This window comes from Hypomesus nipponensis, chromosome 11 (genome assembly GCF_054491055.1).
Source record: "Hypomesus nipponensis isolate SF chromosome 11, ASM5449105v1, whole genome shotgun sequence".
Taxonomy (NCBI): Eukaryota; Metazoa; Chordata; class Actinopteri; order Osmeriformes; family Osmeridae; genus Hypomesus; species Hypomesus nipponensis.
In genome coordinates, this window is record NC_140371.1 from 17163575 (window position 1) to 17186757 (window position 23183).

At 46.3% G+C, this 23183-nt stretch overlaps 3 protein-coding genes across 5 annotated transcripts; 1 reads left to right on the forward strand and 2 right to left on the reverse strand.

Moving 5' to 3' along the window:
- Positions 1 to 108: 108 nt before the first annotated feature.
- Positions 109 to 2798, reverse strand: acta1b (actin alpha 1, skeletal muscle b). Its single transcript, XM_084667251.1, has 7 exons — positions 2668 to 2798; positions 1931 to 2067; positions 1501 to 1825; positions 1242 to 1403; positions 872 to 1063; positions 605 to 786; positions 109 to 506 (listed from the first exon to the last, which is right to left on the reverse strand). The coding sequence occupies exons 2-7, from the start codon at positions 2057 to 2059 to the stop codon at positions 363 to 365; spliced, it is 1134 nt and encodes a 377-aa protein (XP_084523377.1). The 5' UTR covers positions 2060 to 2067; positions 2668 to 2798; the 3' UTR covers positions 109 to 362.
- Positions 2799 to 3868: 1070 nt separating this feature from the next.
- Positions 3869 to 10468, reverse strand: abcb10 (ATP-binding cassette, sub-family B (MDR/TAP), member 10). Of its 2 annotated transcripts, XM_084667250.1 has the most exons (14): positions 10290 to 10468; positions 9359 to 10048; positions 9033 to 9233; positions 8698 to 8900; positions 7974 to 8108; positions 7724 to 7870; positions 7281 to 7416; positions 7051 to 7146; positions 6758 to 6967; positions 6448 to 6527; positions 6054 to 6234; positions 5811 to 5854; positions 5683 to 5717; positions 3869 to 5575 (listed from the first exon to the last, which is right to left on the reverse strand). In XM_084667250.1, exons 2-14 carry the CDS (start codon positions 9801 to 9803, stop codon positions 5323 to 5325), a joined length of 2166 nt encoding a protein of 721 aa, XP_084523376.1. In that variant the 5' UTR covers positions 9804 to 10048; positions 10290 to 10468; the 3' UTR covers positions 3869 to 5322. The 2 variants fall into 2 exon arrangements, with proteins under 2 accessions (XP_084523376.1, XP_084523375.1); XM_084667249.1 differs by having other exon boundaries at positions 9359 to 10468.
- A 371-nt stretch (positions 10469 to 10839) lies between these two features.
- Positions 10840 to 19477, forward strand: urb2 (URB2 ribosome biogenesis homolog). 2 transcript variants are annotated; one of them, XM_084710204.1, is made up of 10 exons: positions 10840 to 10909; positions 11269 to 11411; positions 11519 to 11695; positions 11891 to 15320; positions 15435 to 15595; positions 15808 to 15918; positions 16581 to 16823; positions 17105 to 17201; positions 17398 to 17537; positions 19097 to 19477. In XM_084710204.1, exons 2-10 carry the CDS (start codon positions 11286 to 11288, stop codon positions 19292 to 19294), a joined length of 4683 nt encoding a protein of 1560 aa, XP_084566330.1. In that variant the 5' UTR covers positions 10840 to 10909; positions 11269 to 11285; the 3' UTR covers positions 19295 to 19477. The 2 variants fall into 2 exon arrangements, with proteins under 2 accessions (XP_084566330.1, XP_084566331.1); XM_084710205.1 differs by lacking the exons at positions 15808 to 15918; positions 16581 to 16823; positions 17105 to 17201; positions 17398 to 17537; positions 19097 to 19477 and adding an exon at positions 15716 to 15794.
- Positions 19478 to 23183: the final 3706 nt, after the last annotated feature.

Sequence of the window (23183 nt, forward strand, 5' to 3'; positions counted from 1 at the left end):
TGGGTCTCCCACCTCTCTCACAAGCGACACAGACAGACTCGAGATAATGCATACGCTTTACCATGGTATCTAATATTCTCGAATATTAAAACTGACAAGACCACTGTAAAAAATACCAAATAATGGACTTTTAATAAATTAAAATTTATATACATATACATTCACATGTTAGAAAACATGGCATGTCTTGTTCTTTGGTTGTGTTGGTTCACAGTTGCAGCATTTCCTCCGTGTAACGGAGGCGGTTGAAAATAACGTGCCTAAACTGTCCATATGACAACAATGTGTCGCTGTTTCACTGCTTGAGCCCGAATAAGCAGACGCGTATAAGGTTGCAGATGAGGAAGAGGAGGGTTGTGCATTTAGAAGCACTTCCTGTGGACGATGGATGGGCCTGCCTCATCATACTCCTGCTTGCTGATCCACATCTGCTGGAAGGTGGAGAGAGAGGCCAGGATGGAGCCTCCGATCCAGACGGAGTACTTCCTCTCAGGTGGGGCAATGATCTAAACAAATACGACGGGAGAATGTGTGTAAGTAACCAGGACATTTAATTAAATGTTTTAATCGACTTGTAAGATTTGGGAATTGTGTGTTTGTTCACCTTGATCTTCATGGTGCTAGGGGCCAGAGCGGTGATCTCCTTCTGCATACGGTCAGCAATACCAGGGTACATGGTGGTACCACCAGACAGCACATTGTTAGCGTACAGGTCCTTACGGATGTCAATGTCGCACTTCATGATGCTGTTGTAGGCAGTCTCGTGAATACCGGCAGACTCCATACCTGTTGAGGCGATGCACAGCAATTAGAATATTCACACACTGAACTACAACCATTTTTTGTTATTAAATAAATATATGTTACGCACCAATGAAGGATGGCTGGAACAGGGTCTCGGGGCAACGGAAACGCTCGTTACCGATGGTGATGACCTGACCGTCGGGCAGCTCGTAGCTCTTCTCCAGAGAGGAGGATGAGGCAGCGGTGGCCATCTCGTTCTCAAAGTCCAGAGCCACATAGCACAGCTTCTCCTTGATGTCACGCACGATCTCACGCTCGGCTGGAAATGACAAGTATTGTATAATTGGTCAGACCGTTCAGCAGACAATCCAGTTATGCACACATTACGCGCACCTTGTGAATAAAGTAGACTTTGACAGAACGAGGCAGGAATGGGGTGCTACATAAGCTACTGGATTGTTAAGATGATGCGTAAAAGTAGGGTAAAAGAGTCTCACCGGTTGTGACAAAGGAGTAGCCACGCTCAGTCAGGATCTTCATGAGGTAGTCGGTCAAGTCACGACCAGCCAGGTCCAGACGCATGATGGCGTGGGGCAGAGCGTAACCCTCATAGATGGGGACGTTGTGGGTCACACCATCACCGGAGTCCAGCACAATACCTGGAACGCAATCGAGAGCGTCAAGTGTTAGTAGCAGGACAGTATGAAGGGAGTTTATTGGTCCATGATGCAAATGTGTAAAAAGGCGTATTCTTACCAGTGGTACGACCGGAGGCGTACAGGGACAGCACAGCCTGGATGGCCACATACATGGCGGGGACGTTGAAGGTCTCAAACATGATCTGGGTCATCTTCTCACGGTTAGCCTTGGGGTTCAGGGGGGCTTCAGTCAGCAGGGTGGGGTGCTCCTCGGGGGCCACTCTCAGCTCATTGTAGAAGGTGTGATGCCAGATCTTCTCCATGTCGTCCCAGTTGGTAATGATACCGTGCTCAATAGGGTACTTCAGGGTCAGGATGCCCCTCTTGCTCTGAGCCTCGTCTCCTACGTAGGAGTCCTTCTGACCCATACCCACCATGACACCCTGGAGGAAACAGAAAAATTCATGTTAGTCTGGAAAAGGATGTTATGAGCGATAGTGGCTGACAGTGTGCTCTTTAACAGCCCCGAGTGTTGAGTTGTAATGTACCTGGTGACGAGGGCGACCAACGATGGAGGGAAAGACAGCCCTGGGAGCGTCATCACCGGCAAAGCCAGCCTTGACCAGGCCGGAGCCGTTGTCGCACACAAGGGCGGTAGTCTCGTCGTCGTCACACATCCTGAGTACTGAATGGGCAACAAAATAAATATGTCAAATATCACAGGGCTCACGCGTAACGGAACTTTGTCAAACACAAACGCACGCCTCTGAGCAACATAATTACAATTTCATAAAGATTCATAAAATCTGTGGCTTGATAAAACGGTAACAGCAAATTAAGAAAGAGAGAAGATAAAATATAAATTGATACACTATACATTTTTGCACGAACAGGACCCTGTCAGCTCACCCTCTCAAGGTTACATGATGAATTAACAATGCAACTATTCACAATAAAACTATTCAATAGTACATTTTCGTTTTGTCTTTGGCCATATCCTTATACAACAGGCATAAACACAAACCCAAAGTCACAAATGCATTATAAATCAGGTCGGCTGCCTATCAATGTAGATCTAACATTTACTATTTGTGTAAATTATTCTCAAACCATATCCTAATCCTTTTGAGACCATATGGACATTATTCTTTTGCCATGCCAATGCCTATTAATCCTTCAGGTGACAAGATGACACCATCATCTGTGACCAAGTGTCAACAAAACAATCCAGTGATCGGTGGCGCCACTCCAGTCATGCTGTCTTGATCTAGTCCACGTGTCTTACCTTGGTGGAGTCTGTTTTAGAGAAAGCTCAGAGTGCCAAACGCAACTGCTGCTGGATCCAGCTACAGTAGCACCTTCACCCCTCAACCCTTATATACTCACCTTCTCACCCACCATTCAGAATGTCGATGGATTCCGTTGGAATTCTTCCCAGTCGTCATCCATATTAGGTTCTTGGAGGGCGCGCAAGGGAACTCCGTAGGCAGGCTGAGCGGCTCTCTGTTCGGAGTGAGAGCGCGCTCCATATATGGAACTGTCGCTCCGACTCCCGGCCGCTGTGCCAGGCCCGTACATGGAGACCCCGAGATCGTTTGGCACTATCCTGTCTTACACGCAGGATCATCGTCCCTAAACAGAGCACAAATATGGGCCACTACGAGTCTGGCGCCCAATGGATAAACCGCTGTAGCAAAGCACATTTTCTGCATAGCTTTTTGTAATCGTCCATGAGGAAATTGGTTATTCACACATGGTATTTTTAAGAATGGTAGCATCCCTTTTTATGTCTGATTTGTTGTGCAAAATGTAATTGGTGATGGCATGCCTCTGCTGAAAATCTCACTGCACTTCCAAATTAAATATTAAAGGCTAATAGCCGGAAAAAAGGTTTTGTGAAATGGTGGAATATTTGTAACCAAGTTTAGTTGTTGTTCAGAGTTTGTGGTACCTAAGGCCTATATGGAAGGATGTCGAATGTAAAGATGCTGGTGAGTTAACTCATGATTCCTCATTCCAGCATCCGATCTGATAGTACGACCTCAAAGTGCATTCATACATTCCAACACAAGAGGAACTCTTTCATAATTAGACCATGCCGTGTGGTACAAAATAATGTATTTTTTTTGTAAGTATGTATCATGACGCATTGGCAATTGTTACGGCATTCATACTCTTTGAAGATGTGGTCAGGGATGGAATCCCTAGGCCCTAAATCCCCTCGTGAAAATATAGCTACAAAACAACAAACCCTCTGCTCGACTATCTTAAGGATCACCCAACTGTTATTCCTCTGGTCACCTATTTGTCTTGGCCTCGATCACCAAAGCCACAAATAATCTCCTCAGTCTTTGAAATAAGTGACAAGTCCACCCCCTGCTGGTGTGTTTGAGGTATTGACCTGTGGGCTTCCTGTTAACAATTCGTGATCGTATGTTCCAACAGTAACATAAAACTGGATGAAATTACGTACACATGCCACTTGGTTTCGTGTCTGGAAATAGGTTTATTTCTTACTAAGACCTAATAATTTAACACAAATCATTAAAATATCTTATATGAATAGAATACATTATTAACACCATAAAAAAGCTACCTTGAGCTCTCTGTATAGAAAATCTGTATTTAGGTCTCCTGAAACATTCATACACAAACCTGCACACATACGTGATTTAGGTCTCAATAGTGATATACTTTATGGATGGTGAACTCTGGTTAAAGTTGATCCTGTAGAAAATACTCATGTTTCAGTGTACAGTCTTTCAGTATAACTCCATTGAATGAGTATTGAGACATGTTACATGACCTGAAGAATCATGACAACTGGGTGGTTCGCTGTTAAAGGTCTCAGCACAGGGAACAGACAATGGCCTGTTCTGCTACAGTACAATATAGTCACAGACATCCCCTGTCTCCAGGTAAGATGATACACCACCATTGTATTCCAAAGTAGAGATGGTGTACTGCTCAACAACAAATCATGTTGAACACAATGAATTAATGGTTAACTGTGGTATGAAACACACAAGGCTACAATCTCAGCTGACCTGACTAACTGATATGAGTACACACACAAGCTGCATATTTCTTATCAAAACATACGTGAGTCAAATCATCCAGCAGAAATTAGACAAAAACACAGAAAACACAAGAAACAGCTTGATTATTGATTTGGGATTGTAGCCTTCACAAAACCAATATACTGTACCAGTCCAGTCAAAGCTACTGTATGGCAGTGGTCTGGTCATGATGGTGACATGGCCCTACGTACAATGAATGAAGCACATGAACTCATCACAGTTGAACCAAGACTAACCCTGTCAACATTACCCCTCACAAATCTTGCAATAAAAGATTCTGCCTATTATCAGTGATACAATATCAGTGCTCTGCGTTAACGAATGTTAGTCAGTGACCTGAGTAAAGGTCCAATGTACATTATAAACGCACTGTCATACTTGATTATAGATATACAAGGTTGTCAACTTGGACCAAGCGGCTGGTGTGGGATTTAGCTTTTGGGTGTGTCGCTGTTCATTTGACATAAGACACAGAACCACAGTGAGGGAGTCATGTCAGATGTGTGAGTTGGCAAGCGTGGATACATGACATGGAATACATTCAAATTTTCAACAGAAAAAATATAAATAAATATACTTTGCAGTCATGTCCATTTATATGCCGTCAGGACTGTTATTTGGTTAAAAAAGCAAGTCTTGATTATAGATGCTCTGATAGTTGCACAAGGTTTCACTATTGTCCTCTTAAGCTCCTCCACTTCAGTGTTTCTGGTCCTCCTTCTCTCCTCTCTCTCCCTCCCTGCCTTCCAGGAAGGCCTTTTCCTCGTATTTCTCCCAACCTCTACATTTCTTCCTTCCTCCGATAAAAGCTTGTACTTTCTCCCTTTTCCATACCTTCCCTCCCTGGCTCCCTTCCTCTCTCAGCGCACAGCCTGCTTCTGTCCCTCCTGCAGAAAGGCCTGCTTTTCCATCAGCTTGCGGAACAGGCCCTGCCGGTTGCCTAGCAGCGTGGCGTGCTGGCCGCATTCCACCACACGTCGTTGGTCCAGCACGGCCACGGCATCGGCGTTCTGAATGGTGGAGAGACGGTGGGCAATGATCAGCACTGTCCGGCCCTCCATCAGGCGCTCCAACGCATCCTGGACCAGGAACTCGTTCTCTGCATCCAGTGCACTGAGTGGGGGGTGGACATCGGTTAAGATATACTTAGGCTCACATAATCATTGGTCAGTCATTACCAGATAGTTTGTGACAAGTTTGTATTGTGTATATACTCTTACCTCGTAGCTTCATCAAGTAAAAGGATCTTGGGATTCTGAGAGGATGAAATAAAAAATAAAATTAAAAAAAGAACTTGGGTTGAAAGCAAAACGAGCATAGTGCAGACAGTGATGTGAAAAACAGTTACCTTGAGCAAAGCCCTGGCTATGGCGATCCTCTGTTTCTGACCACCTGCAAGTAATCGCAAAAATGAGATGCAATGTTACAGAGCTTTTCTGCTGCTCATAAGACCCACACATTAGTGAGAAGGTATGGTTCAGAGATATTGGCAGTATGTACAGTAAAGTGTTTTACACAATCATTTGTCATTGGTCGTAATTGTGGGTTGTGAAACCTTGACACAGGCCTGGTGTGGTCTCCTTGTACTTACCTGACAGCAGCACACCCTTCTCCCCTACTACAGTGTCAAAGCCCTTTGGGAAAGCCTGTACAAAGTCATAGGCGTTGGCTATGCGGGCGGCTTGATGTATTTCCTGGGCTGTCACAGTGCTGGAGTCGATTGCTCCATAGGCAATGTTCTCAGCAATAGAGCAGGAAAACAGCACTGGCTCCTATAGGGGAAAGAGAAAGGGAAAGGAGAACAATGAAAGATGAGCAAGAGGAGGAAGGAGGAGATGGGGTGAGATTAGAGAGGTAGTAAGGGATTTCATCATATGGTGAAAATTAGAATTCATAGAGAAACAGGGAAAGGGAGAACAAATAGGCACCAATTTACTACAAAAGCTAAATAGGAAGGTTCCAATTGAACAGCTGTACACATTTACCTGACTGACTGTTCCAATGTGACTCCTCAGCCAATAAGGATTGAGATCCCGTACATCCCGCCCATCAATAGTGATCACACCTAAAATAGGAGAATGTGTCAGACGGTCTTACTGAAGCTGCAATTCGACCCCAGGTCATACATTTCCTTAAAATGTTCCGTATGAAAACCTTATGTCAAGTAATCATCAGAAACCCAAAAGGTTGCTCCTCCCATCTGTTCTCCATCCCTTATTCTTTCAACCACACATTATTTACATCTTTCTTATCCTTGCTACATCATGCCCCCCCCCCCCTCTCCCTGACCCCTACCTGAGTCCGGGTCATAGAGGCGCAGCAGCAGGGAGACCAGGGTGGACTTCCCTGAGCCGCTGGGGCCCACCACAGCCATGACTGTGCCCGCTGGCACAGACAGGGTCAGGTCCTGGAAGATGGGCGCGTCCTTGCGGGTCGGGTATGAGAAGGTGACGTTGTGAAACTCCAGCTGGCCTCTAAGCTGCTCTGGTGCCAAGATCAGCCCCTCTGCAGACGGAGAGACATTTCAACCTTGTAATGACATTCGCGTGAATACTAAAGTATTGCGTGTGCGTGTGTGCTTGGCTCACCATTTAGGGGAAACTCCGGCTTCCTGTCCATTAGCTCCCACAGCCGTGCCCCTGCTCCGAACCCCTTCATCATCTCTGAGTAGAACGAGCTCATGCCTGCCCAATCAATCACAGATGCACACAAACTAAGACTTGAGCAGCAGCAAATTACAGGTTGAGATTTGCACGCAGGCCTGAACCACTCAGTGTCGTGCAGAGGGGTGTGTGTGCTGTCCTGTTGGGTGTCCTACCTGCGATGCTGATGCCTACCCAGAAGGCATACATGAGGAAGGAGGACAGCTCCCCTACAGTCATGTGTTCATTTGCCATCAGCAGGCCTCCCTTGTAGAGCACCGACAGGATTATGATGTTCCCACTTAACCCCGTCTGTGAGACGCATACACACACAAACGCAGATCAGAAAGCAGAAGCACAGAACGCACACACCGTCTCACAATCATGTGGCTGACGTCTTTCGTCAGAATTAAGTGAACTGGACTGGGCACATTTTCAGAGGAAATTACATCATTATTCAGTTTCAGTTTCTCGATCGATCTAAACTGTGCTAGGTCGAGAAATTAGGGTTATTTAGGGCTATCAATTCGGAATGTGTTTCCCATGGTACAATCTTCAAACTGTATCTCTGTGGGGTTTCGCTAATCTGAACCACAGTTCGGAACCACCGAATGCTCACCACTCCAAAGAACCCTGCTTTCAAGACAGCCTCTTTCTTGGCCAGCTGGAAAACATAGTCAGCCTTCTCCATGTACTTCTCCACCTCGGTTAGCTCCTTCCCAAACGCACGCACTGTCCGCAGGTTACTGATGCGTTCCTCAGCCAGCTAGGGTATAGAAAATGGAGCTCATAGAAGATGAACCTCACCATTCAAGTCAATGGGAGAAGGCATGCGGCTGGAGGATGCGTGTGTGTGTGTCTGCTCTCACCTGAGTGGCCTCAGCCAGTGAGTCTTGTGTGCGTCTGGAGATGGAGCGCAGGTATCTGCCATAGACCACTGCAAGAACAGCCATGGGAGGGACGATCATCAACACAAACGCTGCAAGACTGGGGGACACGTAGAACTGGAGGGAGACAGGAACGGGGGTGAGGCAGGAAGAAAATCTCACCTTGAAACCTAGTCCAGGTCTGTAAGAATGCTGTAATATTGCTTCAGGCCTATTTACAGGCAAGTGTCTGTGTACTGAGACACAATACCACTTTGAGAAACTAGTCATTACTGTGATTACTTTCAGTAACTAAGGCGTGACGGTACCATCCACATAGCTATAACAGGAAGTAACTTAATTGAGTATGGGCAATGTCAACTGCTACCACGCAACAGTGAATTTGCTGAATGATCTGTTACCAGGAACTATACAGACATCCTGGTTTCTTCATCAGGCTGAACTTTGGCCCAGCCAGTTTGTCAACCGATATAGCTATGTTTAGCACCAGCAGAGAAGACAATAGGATGCCATAAATAAGACACACCTGGAGGAAAGAAAGCCTTGCTTCCTTGTTCCAACCCAGACATCACAATGACACTGGAATTTACCATGTGTACTAAATTTCCAACATTTACCTCTGACCTGGATAAAAGACTTGGATGTTGATGTCTATACACCTATGATGTGCACACTGGTGTGTGTGTGTGTGTGTGTGTGTGCTCACCATCATGCTGACCCCGGCAGCAGCTTGAGCCACAGCACGGAGGCCGTCTGAGAGGTTGTCTGTCACGGAGCGGCCCACCAACGTGCTGTCTGCCGACAGCCGGTTGATCAGCTCGCCGGTGCGCGTCCTGTCAAAGAACCCTACTTCCTGTCTCAGGATGGAAGAGAACAGGGACACCCGGAGGTTCCTCACGATCTTCTGCCCTGCGACAGTCAAACGCACATACGCACGCACAATTAGACCTGCACTGCTTTCACGTAAATAACCCTAACCCTTGTAACCTCTTGACCTGAACCGCAGTTCCACCTTGTATGTTTTCCTTTAAGCTGCCTCACCTGAGACCTGCATAAGGTAGACCCGAGCGGCATTGGCGGCACCCCCAGCAAGGAAGACCCCAGACAGCATGATGCAAAGGGACGTGAGGGAGGAAGTGAAGTCATCGGAGCTGCTGGTGTAGATGGTGTCTATCACTTTGCCCAGGAAAAAGGGGGCTGACATGGTGACCGAACTAGAAACCACTAGGAAGCCAATCGCAGCTAAAGGGGGGCAGAGTTAGAGAAAGAACAATAAACAAAGACACACAAACTCATTGAGACCAGAGAGACACTTGTTGTCCCTGTCTATGCATCTGTGCTGTGTAGAATGGATAAGGTAGTCACACCTGACAGTCTCCAGCGCTCTGGGTGAGCAAGAGACATTATCCTTCTGACATCCTTGAATGGTATGGTGGTGGGGGGTTCCCTCTTCTCCGTTGATGGAACAAATGTATTGTCAACTCCATGTTGAGTTGTTGGTTTAGACTTGCTTGAAGAACTGTAAGAGGCACACGCGTGAGTGGCCGTCCACGAGCTCCTGGTCAAGGGACCGTAAAACCTTCCAAGTGGAAACCAGCACGGCACAAGAGCGGCTACGTGTCTCCGAGAGAGCGAGGGGCGTGCCGCAGGTTCCAAAAATGTCTCCGCTGCTGAAGGATCTCGCTTGATTCTCTGTCCCCTGATGACATGGTTCTCTATCCAAAACAGTCTGTGCGCACGGGAGTGAACAATCTTGCGTTTCAGTAGATGCACCCCGCCTGTACATCTAGACATCTGCAAAAGCAGTCTCATTCTACAAGACGTCTGCTGCAAACGAATTACAGCCTAAGTAAATTCAATCTGACAAGCAGCATAGAGCTTATATATAACTAATAAGCTGTTTTACCTTGAACCATTGTTGTCAGGTTACTAAAAGCGGATATTAACAATCTAACTACTGCTCGATAACAAATCTGATTAGTGCTGATTGCATGTTACCCACGACGACGCATGAATCCAAGGAGAGCAGAATTTGTCCACATCCATCCTTCCCAATGCTATGAAAACAACACCAACGACGAAGGATAAGCTAGTTAGCTACATTGTTCGAGTTTGACAGTTGTTTAACATTTTATCTGTTCATGACAGTCACGTTCAGGGAGCTTGTTAGTACGCCAAGTTATCTCGTATCACGCGCTAGCAGCACCCTGTCACAACAATCTGTCCGTGGATGGGTGGGAGTAGCTCATCCAAACACGCAATCTCCAGGCAACAAGGACAGCCAAACCCACTACCCACCAAAAAACAGACCTTCACCGCGAGAAGTAAGACCTGGAACCAGAGACGAAGAAGGTCACCCCGGAGAACCACCTGGCTAACTAGCAAGCTAACATTGTGGTTGTCTGTCTCACTGTAACGTTTATCTAACTGCTCGTCGGTGAAATCAATGGCCGATGTGTCACAAGAGGCAAAGTTTGTGGCTAGACATAACCAAACAAACTGTCATCATCTGAAATCATCTGTTCTATACAGTTTCTCCACCAACCAAGTTTTAACAGAGATGTTTGCTGACATAAACTATAACCACGAACCACTAAATTGGGAAGAAAGAGATGCATGTCAGAAACTAATATTAAATACATGCTTTTTTAGAAACGTTGCCAAGTCGATACTGCAAAAAAAAAAGTTTTAGCCAGGACACCGAAAGTGGGGACAAGGGCACAAGTATGAATGCTCATTGAGCCATACAGAGTTGATCTGTCTGATTTGATAGGAAGTCTACACGTTTTGTAAAAATTACATAGCTATAATTCAGCACTCGATTATGTTTGTCTGGCACAAGGAGCGGATAGGTTGGAGTTCAGAGTTCACGAGTGTCTGTCAAGCACAACAGATCGACACGTGTAGACAGGAAAACTGTAAGTATTTAGCATAAGAAATGCATAAAAACACTTAAATTAACTGCCATAAAAGCAATAGCCTACGCTTTATAAGTCAAGACTTTAGTTATAGCACATGGCACTGTTTTTAGATCATATAGCAACATGATAGTAACTAAGCTAGCTCTAACTAGCCTAGCTTTAGCATACACCTAGAAGTGTGCAGTATGTTCATCACTTATCTTTCATTTAAGATTAATATACTCACATTAATTTGCTGATTTCTCTCAATCATTCGTCAGCCTATTAGAATAAAAGTTAGGCTACCTAATGCCTGCATAATTGACTAGCCGACTTATCTATGCTACTTATTGACCAAGTCAACTCCCTCTTTATAGCTGGTCAGGCTCCAGCTATGACTGCCATATACTCGGGTATATACTCGAAACTTAAGAACCCCCGTACTCCCTGGGAAGACAAACTGAAGCTTGCCCGCTTTGCATGGATCTCAAATCAATGTGTATTGCCTAACAAGGAACAGGTCAGTTACTGTTGTTTTCTGCCAAACACTCAAATAAAGAATTGTCCTTATTCTGTTAAGACGCTCAATAGTTCGTCTAGAATGGTTCTGTGTCAACATCGTTGCAGGTGCTTATTGATTGGACGAGTCATGCGCTGACATGCTACTATAGCAAGAAGGCAGAACTGCCACAGGAAGTAGTGGAGGGCCTGTGGACTTACTTGGACAACATTCTACACAGCAAGAGGCTACAACATGTCCTTAGCCAAGGGAAAACTGTCAGCATTCGTCAGCCATTAGCACAAGTAAGTGGCAGTTTTATTATTTACTTGATTATATACTCTGCTCTTAGAACTTCAATGCTATTGAAGTTTGCTATTTACATGTATTCATTTTTTAGCAGACACTTTTATCCAAAGCGACTTTCAGGAAAGAGAGCTTTACAAAAAGTGCATATTCAATATTTCTTGACTGAACCCTATCTTTCCATCTTTTGCCAGGTTATTATTGACCGTATCCAGGAGTTTACCTCTGGTGTGTCTACAGGGCTTTCCCCTGTGGCTGTGTCCACTGTGCTAAACTGCTGCCAGAGCATTCTATCCTCCACGGTCCTTGCTGCCACCTTCACAACCAAGTATGAGTTGTTGGTGGACCTGCTGGCCAAGCACTGTTTCCTGGCCTCTTCCAGGCTCCACCAACCAGCAGCAGAGCCCCCGATGGCCCAGGATCAACCAGTGACAGATTCCACAGTCCCCCAGCCTCAGCCAATCGCAGAGCAACTGTCTCCTCAGATGTTTGAAGTCGTTCTCCAGGTGTTAAGCAGCTACCTGGTGGTCCAGAAGCAGCAGGGAAATCCCACCCGTGTCTTCTCCCATGTGTCATCCCATCTTCTGCAGCCTCTCCTCCTCCTCCGACACTTGTTGACCTCGAGAGCCTGGACTCCCCAGGATGACTCCCGATTGCGGCAACAGCTGAGCAGGGACATCCGGATCAAGATAGACGCCCTCTTGCAATCTGCCCTCTTCCCGCCTGAACATCTTCCAGCCTATCGGGAAGAGTTAACCCCAGCCAAAGAAGGTACTAGGACGGTCGGTAAAAAAGGACCAACAGGGAAGGGCGTTCTCTCACCGGTCAGCTCCATCCTCACCAAGCTGTGTGCCGAGGGCTATTGTGATCCGGACCTCCACTACATTGTCAAATCCAGCTCCCTTCCCCTGCTCTTCAGGTTCTCTCTGGACGCCTATTGCAAAGGTGGAAATGAGAAGATGCTCTGCTTCCTCATGCTGACCCGTCTGGTCACAGGACTAGATTTTGACCTCTCAGACCAGCTGACTGTCAGTGAGGTGTTCCAGCCTGACAACTGGAGTCTGGCCATGCTGGCATTGGAGAGTCTACTCAACCTGTGTCAGTCTGGGGACATATACAATGTAGCCTCAGACAGGATCCAACATGGAGAAGCCCAGTTTACCTTCTACAGGAAGGTGGTTGAGCTGTTGTTAAACCAGCCCCAACCCGGGATTGCAGCCTGGTATCGCTGCCTCAAGGCTACACTAAATCTCAACCACCTTATCCTAGAACCAGACTTGGATGAGCTGCTATCCATTGCCTGGGTGGACTCCGAATCCCTTGATTCCCGAGTTAGGAAGGCCCGAGAGTCCCTTGTCTCCGCTGTCTTCCAGATCTATACCAAGCTTCGCCAGCTACCCCGGCTGTTCCAAGAGCTGCTGAATGTCCTGTGCCGCCCTGCAGTCGACCACCTCCGGCTGCCTCTCCTATCCAGAGCAACACATCAAGCCCTTGCTGCCTGTCTGCTGGACACTCCTGTGAGCCAGAGCTTGGAGGTTTGCAGCCTGATCCTGGAGAGCATTCAGAACTTCATCATCCCAGACTTGGAAGAAAATGAAGACATGGCGCTGAAACTCTTCTCTCTTAGCGGGTTGCTGTTCTCTGTCTTGTTCAGTGTGAAGACGTTAGACAGCAGCAGTCCTATGCTGGCGGTCAGACAGACCCAGTCTGTGATGGAGGAGATGCTACAGGTTGTGAATGCCATTTTAGAACAAGTCCCAGAGCACACAGCAAGGGAGCTGTGGGTTGAGAAAACCCAGGAGGCAGGCCTCCTCCTTTGGTACACCTGGATGGAGGCAAACATTCTCTTCCAGATTCACTGTAGTAAGTACACATCTTCGGGTTCAGAACCAGACCCAGACCTCTCCGGCCCATTAGACTCCATATTGAGTGTTCTTTCAGATGTGATAGTGACAAACAGTGGCCGGTTCTCCCTGTCAGACCAGAATCACACCCCTATGAGCCGTATCCTACTGAAACTGCTTACTATCCAGCATTTGAAGAAAGTCCTGTTATCGAATGAGCTCCTGGCCCAGTCCAGAACTTCTGAGATCCTCTGCAAAGCCACCCAGTCCATCGTGGGAAAAGAGGAAAAGCAGCTGTCAGAGTCTAACAAGCCACTCTGGGATGGCCAGATCACCAGTGTAGATGCCAGCAGCTACCCTGTTGCAAACCTCTACTTGGTGACCTCTAACCTGCCTCTCCTCGCTCCTTACATCTCTGAGGGTGACGTGAGTCATTTGGCTTGTGTTCTTCTCAGCTCTCTGCTTGACACGCAAGCAGGCGACACAGCAGAGAAGCACATCTCAATCCCTTTCATCTCCAGACAGCTGCTAGAGAGCCCCCTATTGGTGGAGACACCTACACTCTGTTCCGCCCTCGTCAGGTCACTCACACAAAGAATCGTTAGAGTCCTCGGAGCGTCTGACACCGCATCTGTCTGTACACCACTGAAGACTTTCTGTGAAGTATCTGGTGCAGTTACTGGAAACACACAAAGTTTAAGTGTCACTCAAGTGAAAGGAGATGCCATGGATGAATCCTCTTCTCCTCAGAAGAGACTTGAGGCTGTCGCCCAGGAGTTACTGTGTCCCAGTAAGGACGATGCTTCTGTGTCTCTGTCTGAAACACTCACAGCAGAACTTCTCACTATACTTCAGGTTGTTCGAACTCTAAACCCAGATGGTATGTCCTCTGAAGACTTCTCAGAGCTGTTCCTGTTGCTCCTCCTCAAAGTGAAGCAAGTGCAGCCTTGCTGTGATGTCAACCCTACTTCCATAGTACAGTTGCTGGGAGAGCTGCTCAGTCTAATGGGAACTCTGTTGGCAGGAAGGAACTCCCATTGTGTTCTGAAGATCATCCACGGCAGCAGCCTACTAGAAGCAACCATGACTGCTTTGTTCTCCCATAGCAACCAAGGTCTGTTTCTGACCCTGGACAGCTCTGATTGGCTGGCCTTCCTCAGGTCCCTGCAAGACTTCATGCAGTCTCTGATCCATCTGATCATCCACAGGAAGAGCAGCGTCCGTCTCAACCTGGAGAAGTTCACCACCTTTATGTTGGACAGTGAGGTGGCAGTGAGGTCAGCAACAGTCGTTCCTGCTCAGTCTGATACTAAGGACCTGTTTTCCTCTCACCTGCTGCTGGCCTGCTTGACCTCGATGGGCCAGGCAATGACCTCTGCAATGGGGAAGAGCAAACCACTGGATGAGACGTTAGGCCAGCTACTGGAGAGGATCAACGCAGTGCTGGGTCCCGTCGTCCAAATAAGCCTGCAGGCCCAAACAGGCAGTCTGTTGCGCCAGGCCTTCTTTGTGGACGTGGTGACTGGAATGGTCCGCAGCCAGCTGGCCGCCAGCCCACAGGAGAGCAATAGAGAGGTCAGCCTCAGTCACATGCCCATGTACAGCAGCTTCTGCCAGCAAATCCTCCGAGAGCTTTGTCCTGCCCCTCGCCCAATGGACTTCCTGGTGTCATCGCTCCAGTTCCTGGGGCAGTATTACTGTGCGATGGAGAGGTGGAAAGCAGCCGAACTGGACAAGCTATTTGTTCAGGTTCTACAGAAAGTCGTCAAACTCCTGGGAGGTACGTGGCCCTCTTAAAATCCATTTCCATTTCGATAGATTTTGTGGGATTATCGTACCAGATGATTACGAGCAATCGTGTTACTGTTTGCTGATGATATCGGTGCTGCCTCAGCCTCGTGGCTGGCTGTCTGTGAGGTGGCAGAGTTGGATGAGCCAGTGGAGGAGCTACTACACCACCTGCTGGCCAGGAGCACACCAGAACGCTTCCATCTGCTCCTGCTGCTGCTCAAAGATGGACTGGACACAGCCCACATCCGTGCAGGTGCTCACAGGGTAAGAACGGATCCTTTATGGATGACAACTCGGAAGTGTGTAAATGGACTCATTTATCACTTTCATGTTTGAAACTATAATATTATATTTTTCATATTCCTTTCCCTGCTTCTACCACAGTTGTCCTATTAAAACAGTTTGCCAAGGCGTAAAAGATGATACTTCAAATTCGTAGACGGAAGATTGACTGTGTGTGTGTGTGTGTGTTCCAGGAGGTGCTGTCGGCAGTCATCCTCACGAGGCTCATGAGTGGCTGCCAGCTCCCTGAGGCCTGCTGTAAGGCTCTGTGGCTCCTAACCCCGCAGCTCATCTCCACCCTGGTGGTAAGCTGTCAGACAGTCGGGAACCCTGTCTCCCAGGATTTCCTATTTCCTGTGCACCTGGGGAGCCTTCTTGAAGAATGCAATGTGGCACTGATTTCAACACACCCTCTGACACAATATTTTGAAATGATCACTATATTGCTTTCACCTGTTACATGACCTACTCCAATCTCCTCTGTAGCATAAAGGTTCATATGGGAGGGGGCGTTAGCCCATGTCACATGTACATAAGACTAATAAAGTATTATTTTCTGTGTGCTGTTTATATGTTGATTGACGCTTGCTCTTTCATGCCTGTATAAGGACATAATCTCCAGGCAGCAGCAAGGTTTTGGCAGAGGCAAGGTCTGCGCTGGATAGATGCATGTGTTTCCTATCTACCAGGCAGGCCCACTGGGCCTAGCAGCCGCAGCAGGGCAATTAGACTGGCCCAGCCCAGTCTCTCTGCTGCCTCTCCCTGCTCCTCAGTTTTTCTCTGGATGGGTGGGACCCAGGGGACGAGGGTGTCAGCTAGCGGGGGAAATGATTTAGTTTTATAAATGTTTACTGCTGCCTTTGCTCTCCTCTTTAATGCCATCTCTTCGTCTCTCATTTTTATCCTCTGCCCCTCCTCCGCCAAATCTGTCTATCTACACTCCGCAATCCTCTCTTCCCCTTTCCAGTTCATAGTTCAGGAGTCCAGAAAAGATGTGGCGTTGACCTCTGACCTCACCGTGCCGGTACTGACCACCCTAACCGCCTTGCTACGTCGGGGAGAGGGGTCCCTCTCCAACCCCCATCATGTGACCATAGTACTGGGTGCCATCGAATTTGTCCCCCTGAACCAGCTGCCCCTGCCTGTGTACCATGATGTCTTCCATGCCATCCATGAGACACTGTTCGCTATCATTCAGTGCCACCCTCAGGTAATACACACAGCATCTAGTAGAGCTTACATCAATACCAGCTGTGTTCACAGTCAGATGACAGAATATGCTCAGTCAACAGCCTTTGAAACTTCAAATGTACTAAAGATCCCATAGAGGGAGATGTTTTACCTTTAACTTGCTGTTAAATGTAATGGAGAGAGATGGATAAAGAAACCAAAGGGCAAACAGAGTTGTAAATTACCCCACCCCTCTGGAGCAGTTCTTTCATGTCCAAGTATGGTGATCATTCTTCTCCCTCTTTGACTGTGTGTGTCAAGGTGATGCTGAAGGCAGCTCCCATCTTCCTTAATGCATTCTATCGTCTGGTGGCATCCATTATAAAAGAAGGCAGGCAGAAGGGAGAGTCAGACCGAGGTGGGACGGACAATCACTGACACTGAGCATTCATACCATGCTAGTATATAGAAGTCTACATGCACAAGCAACCATGCTAAGCTATAGTTGGTAAAACATGTATGGTTTAAATATTAGCTACCTACATACACACACACATACACATGACTGAGTCTATGCTCCAGTCTTCACCCCCTCTCCTCCTCCTTCTCCCCAGGTGGCGGAGGGGATGGGGAGGAGCTGTTGCGGTGTGCCAGGCTGGTGGAGAGGATGTACTCTCACATCGCTACCACTGCAGAGGGCTTCACCCTCCTGTCCTCCTTCATTATAGCTCAGTATGTAACCGAGCTGCAGAAGGTAAGAACTTCATAGCTGTGTTTGTATATGAGAGGGGGGGGGGGGGGGGTGGAGCAAGTTTGACAGCCTAGGAACATCTGTGTCCACCCCTAGTTAAGTGCATCTTCTCTAATCTTCACCATTAATGGTAAAACTAACAATTCCCTTATATATCCATCCTCCCTCCCTAGCTCTCCTGCATCTGTCCTCAATAAACACATGTGTAAATGAAATTCAGGGATTGTGCGGTGATCGTTTGATTCCGTGGTGTTTGTTTGTGCCGAGCCCCAACCAGTGAGGGACTGCATGTCAAGCTGCTGAGGCAAAGTCCTGCTGCCTTTTGGGATTGTGGGATTTGGAGGAGAGGGAGTGAAGAGCGTCCCTTTTTCATTTCCTCAGTAATCCCAGGCCCTCAGCTGGGCCAACCCTTCCTGGTCTGACAGAGATGTTTGATTTGGTTTGGCCACAGTGGCTTCTGTCAAAGACAGAAATTAGTGAGTGACATGGACAAGAAGGGGACATCAAGAGAAAAGTTCTAGATTCAAACCAGAATAGTCAGTGAATGCGATAGTTCATCAGTTAGTAATATTGATAGCTGTTTTTACCCTCCGGTACTGTTGTTCTTCAGTGGTGCTCTCATGATCTCCATTTCCGGTTTTACCAAGAGAGGCCTGGTCTTCCAGTTCCAGCTGTAAATCTGCCAGTCTGACGTCTTTTTAAATGATGCCATGCTCCAGTCAGCTTATTCCATAGAGCCCCCTGAATGGATGACTCAGGAGCTTTTAGTAGAAATGCAGAAGTGACTGAAACTCACTGAAAATTTGACTCGTACCTTTTACTCTAGTAGACCAATATTAGATGTTGGCATTGGGCCTTTGACAGATGAATAATGGCTGAGTTTAAAGAAGTGAACTAGTCCTCCATTTGCTCCAAACTACAGGTAGGTCAAGGCCAAGGTGAGAGATCACCTCAGTGTGTGATTTGGCAACTCTCTGCTGTTCAGGAGAGCTGGATGCTGGGTGCTGCTGTTGAGGCTCTCCATTCTCTAGTTGCCTGGCAGGACATTCTGTTCTCCTCTGGCTCCTAGACAGACCGGGATGGGTTGGGCTGTGTTGTATTACCGAAAGTAGTCCCTTTCATGCCCTCTCACAGATCTACATTGTGTAGGGGCAGGTGAAGATTCAGTAATAAAAATCTGACCTGGATGCAACACCTCTCCAATCACACCTTTTTGAACGATAAAAATAGTAAGTGGCAAAATATATATAAATACGTATATAAAGAATTCCTGCTTTAACTAGGCAGAAGGAGAGAAAGTGAAGGTCTAAATACACCGTCTGACGCTCTGCACATGATTAAGTTTCTCCGCTCAATGTAATACCCTCTCTACTGTCTTGGAACAGGCTGTTAGATAGAGGTGTAAGGGTCTTGTTACAGATTAGCTGGTACTTTTGAAACCGAAGGGTAAAGCTGTCGAAAAGAGATGGTTGGACTGGTTAGACTCTCCTAGCGTGTAGATCTATTCAGTGGGGTAAAAAGTAAAAATATTATGACTGTCTTTTTTGTGTGTGTTTGTTCAGGTGACCCTGAGGCCTGACATAAAGAGCCATCTGACGGAGGGTGTGTATCGAATCCTGGATATGTGCGTGGAGAGGGACGTCAAGTTCCTGTCATCCTCCTTGCAGATGGGCGTCCGAGAGGTGTTCAATGAGCTCTACAGCAGCTACACACACTACCACAAGACCCAGAGGCAGGGGGAGGAAAAGTACACTGCCTGAACTGTGTCCTCTCTTCACACTGTCTGAACTCGCTGTAGCCACCCACCACCTAACTCAGTTCCTTGACCTAGATCTGGCTTTCAATCTAGAACCACAGTTTGTGTGAACTGAATATTTTATATTGTGTAAAATATATAAGTAATAATTTGTTATAAACTGATTTATAATAAACGATTGTTTGTATGTTTTTGCATATATTGCATGTTATGTAGATCTTATGCAGAATCAGAATGCTTTGTAGAACTAAGGCTTTCCGCTTCCAGCAAATATCTGAGCATCACATCGGAGTTGTTAGAATGTTAACCAAATATATGGTGGTCTGGAGCTGCATACCACACACAATGTACAGGAATGTCTCAGTAGCAAAGCTTTACGTTAGCTATTAAAATGGCCAGTTTGCATATTTAGTCATTTCCAAACACTAAAAGACAGGACCAGATGTTTTATAATTGGTGTGAGATGACTAGAAAACACTGACATTAGAAAAATGTTTGTGTTTATTTATGATAATTGGATTGCGAATGCCCTGCTATCACCACTCCATTACGTGACACTGCTGGCCATGCATAATAATGTTAGAATTTCAATTTTCTTGAGATGTACACTATAACCAAGCACGCTCATGTCCTTTTAATTTAATTGGTTGACTATTAGTTAAATCTGTGAACTCATGTGCTTCCGGTAATTTATTTTATGCTCCCAAACTAGATATTTGAACCTTTTGAAGTGTGTATGACACCTTGGTGGTTTAATGACTGCAGGCATTTCATAGTGTTACCCTTTTAATCTTAAATATAGCTGTAAAGTGACCTTAATAAAGCTCCATCGAGCTGTATTAAGTCTGTAATGAAGTGGTGTCTGTAATGAAGTGAAGTGCCATTTTCTGCAACTGTTAAACAAAATGAAATCTGAAGTACCAGCTCACCTGACTTGGGTTTCCTCTCCCTTTCAGCCATTTCTATGATTTATTGGTTCAATCAGTTCTCAGTCAGTGATTCTGCAAGGTCTGGACGGTGTCTCGTTCTTTCAGCCTCTCTCTTCTTTCTACCTCTGTGTTGGTGTCTGCCGTTCTGCTGGCTCTGTTTCCGACCCTGTCCTCCCAGACCCTTGACCCAGCCTCTGCCTCATAACACACGGCATTAAAACAATTACCGTCTGCAGGGCCCATTGGGTGTCAAGCTGGGACTTACACCTCAGAGGGAATGTGTGTGTGTGTGTTTATTGCCCCTGAGTACCGCTCTAGGGTCAGTTTTCACTGATCAAATCTAAGCACTCAACATTGAAATAACAGGGCAGACCAACTCCTCACCCCTCACATGTGACAGAGAAGGTTAACACTCTCCATGTGCCACACATGTCTCCCCCATAAACCAGATGGAGGATGGTTAGTTGGGAATCTTCTAGACATCCCGTCTTCTCTGGCAAGGCCCTAGAAGAGTGTAGAGCAGGGAGAAGGGAGAGACAGGAGATCGAGGAAAGGAGAGATACTCTACTATTAGTGGGTAAGCTGGGGAGGGCTTGTCTGAATAGAGTTGGGAAATGAAGGAGGAATGGGGAGAGAGGGGAAGAAGATGGAGGTGGGAGAGACAAGGAAATGAAAGAAGAGTTGTTGGGTAGATCAAATATGTTTGAGTTTGTTATTTGCTCATTTCTCTTTGACTATAATAACCATCGAGCTGCCTTGGAGACACACATACTAAGGTATTTTGGATCTCAAGTTTGGACAGAAGTGTATTAGCACTAGACAAGGGGAAAGTCTAGGGGTTCCGACATGGATGACACGAAATATTTATTTAGCAGCTCCCCACACTGTACAGTACGCTACTAGTGTAAATACAGTCAAACACAAGCCTGCCTGAAGAGTCCACGCTATCCTCAGAGCAGGGAATGAATGAGCTCAGTGTGTGTGTGTGTGTGTGTGTGCGTGTGTGTGTGTGCGTGTGTGCTGAGGTACAGTGTATTGGTGTAGTACATACTGTAGTACACACTTACAGACAGCATAAAGACTGTATTATTTGAATGTGTATAATGTGTTTTCAGTTTATGAACATGCCACATGTGAAAGGTCAGGAAACTGTTGAAAACCTACACAGTATAATGGAAACCTTTTCTCAATGTCGTTCACTCACTTAATATTCAGTTCACATGCCTTCACATAAAAGAACTGTTTTCAAAAGAATCCATCATTCCATCACAACTAAAGCCTGTGTTTACAATCACTGTTAACCTTTAACTCCCGTCCAAAACACATCCATGTCTTTCTTATAATGAGAGCAGACCAGACTGGATTACTTTCAGACTCACAGGCTCACATTAAGGCGGTTCTGTTTTTGTCTCTTCAAAATACAACACCACTGTCAGTCCGTTTTTATAGCATATACTGTAACCTTCCAACTCTGAAAAAAAGCTGCTGCTCTAGTTAGAGGTAGGAGAGCCGGTTCATGAAACTATCACACAGTAGTTCAACCCTCCCAGCATGAGCTGCTCCACCCCTTGATGTAGTCCTGCTGCACCAATCCTCTGTTGTCCAGAGGACACCTATTCTGGACAGGACCCCTCCTGATTGGGTTTGACTGAAGTCTATAGGGAATCAGATGGCTGAGCGGTTAGGGAATCAAGCTATTAATCCAAAGGTTGCCGGTTTGATTCCGGGCAGGCGAATGTTGTTGTGTTCTTGGGCAAGGCACTTCACCCTACTTGCCTCGGGGGAATGTCCCTGTACTTGCTGTAAGTTGCTCTGGATAAGAGTGTCTGCTAAATGAATAAATGTAAATCTAATGTAAGTCTGGTGCATCTCAAAGAGCTGGTGAGTTTTCCTGAAAGATATTCTGCCCTCCAGCAGTCCTTGACACTACCTGGTCCTCCTGACCAACTGGCTAAGCCTTCTTATACTGCCAGGGGAGCCTGCGTGTTCTGTCAGAGGAGATACCTTTCAGCCTCCTGTCAGGGGTAATTACAGCTCTACCACCCCCCACCCCTGCCTTGCCCTACCACACCCTCACAAACCTCAGGGTACTTACGCCTTTAATATCCCACGCAACCCACCTTCTAACCATAGCTCTCAACAGCCCTCCTCCATCCGCCCTAATCTGCCTCCTGTATTTTACCTGTCTTCCTTTCTGTCGTCCTTTTATGTGATTTCTCTGTTTCATTGTCATCACTTCAATGACCACAAAGGCAGGGAACTGACCTTGCTTGGACTTTTTCGAGATTAACTCAAATCTACTATCTCTAATGATGACTATAGTCATGAAGTGTGGTCAAAGGTAGAAGGCAAATAAGGAGCATTTCCTAGCACAAGTGTTGGTATTAATTAAATCTGTTTTGATGTGGGCTTAGCTACATCCAGTTTGGTGCTATGATTCTGTTGCTGTGTTTGAGGACTGTGGCTAATGGATTCATTAAAGCTGTTTGGAGGCTAAGCTAAATAGTGTGAGATCAATCAGAGACCACAGCAAACCTCCCATTATTTTTATCAACAATAGAACACAGGAAATGGAGTTGGATCCTCATGACTGTGCTGTGTCTCCACAGAACATAGAGAGGTTATTTAAGATCCTCTGATGTTGGGAAAATAGGAGACAGAAATACATTTCCCTTGGGACTGCATTACTGTGTTACTCACATTGGAGGGGTAAGAACCGTTAAGGGATGGTATTTTTTATGTAGTCTAGTTGTGAACGTCGTGATGGGTATTTGATTAAATTTTTTAACTGTAAAATGGTGTATGGAAAAACCTTTGACCACAGTTTGACAACAGTCAGTATTTGTGATAATTTAAATAATATTGTCCTCGGGATGAAAGGGACATATCATAGTCATTAATCACATGTGATTCACAACTTCTTCAGAAACACAATGTGAAGAGTATATCCATATGTGAGTCATT

Excerpts from the sequence above, each read along its gene's own strand:
- urb2 (XM_084710204.1), top strand. The coding sequence starts at position 11,286 with ATGACTGCCATATACTCGGGTATATACTCGAAACTTAAGAACCCCCGT. Across the intron at positions 15,596-15,807 it reads TCCGTGCAGGTGCTCACAGG|GAGGTGCTGTCGGCAGTCAT; the intron begins GTAAGAACGGAT and ends TGTGTGTTCCAG. Across the intron at positions 17,202-17,397 it reads GAAGGGAGAGTCAGACCGAG|GTGGCGGAGGGGATGGGGAG; the intron begins GTGGGACGGACA and ends CCTTCTCCCCAG.
- acta1b (XM_084667251.1), bottom strand. The coding sequence starts at position 2,059 with ATGTGTGACGACGACGAGACTACCGCCCTTGTGTGCGACAACGGCTCC. Across the intron at positions 1,826-1,930 it reads TTGGTCGCCCTCGTCACCAG|GGTGTCATGGTGGGTATGGG; the intron begins GTACATTACAAC and ends TGTTTCCTCCAG. Across the intron at positions 787-871 it reads GTTCCAGCCATCCTTCATTG|GTATGGAGTCTGCCGGTATT; the intron begins GTGCGTAACATA and ends TCGCCTCAACAG.
- abcb10 (XM_084667250.1), bottom strand. The coding sequence starts at position 9,803 with ATGAGACTGCTTTTGCAGATGTCTAGATGTACAGGCGGGGTGCATCTA. Across the intron at positions 9,234-9,358 it reads AGAGCGCTGGAGACTGTCAG|CTGCGATTGGCTTCCTAGTG; the intron begins GTGTGACTACCT and ends GCCCCCCTTTAG. Across the intron at positions 5,576-5,682 it reads TTACTTGATGAAGCTACGAG|TGCACTGGATGCAGAGAACG; the intron begins GTAAGAGTATAT and ends CCCCCCACTCAG.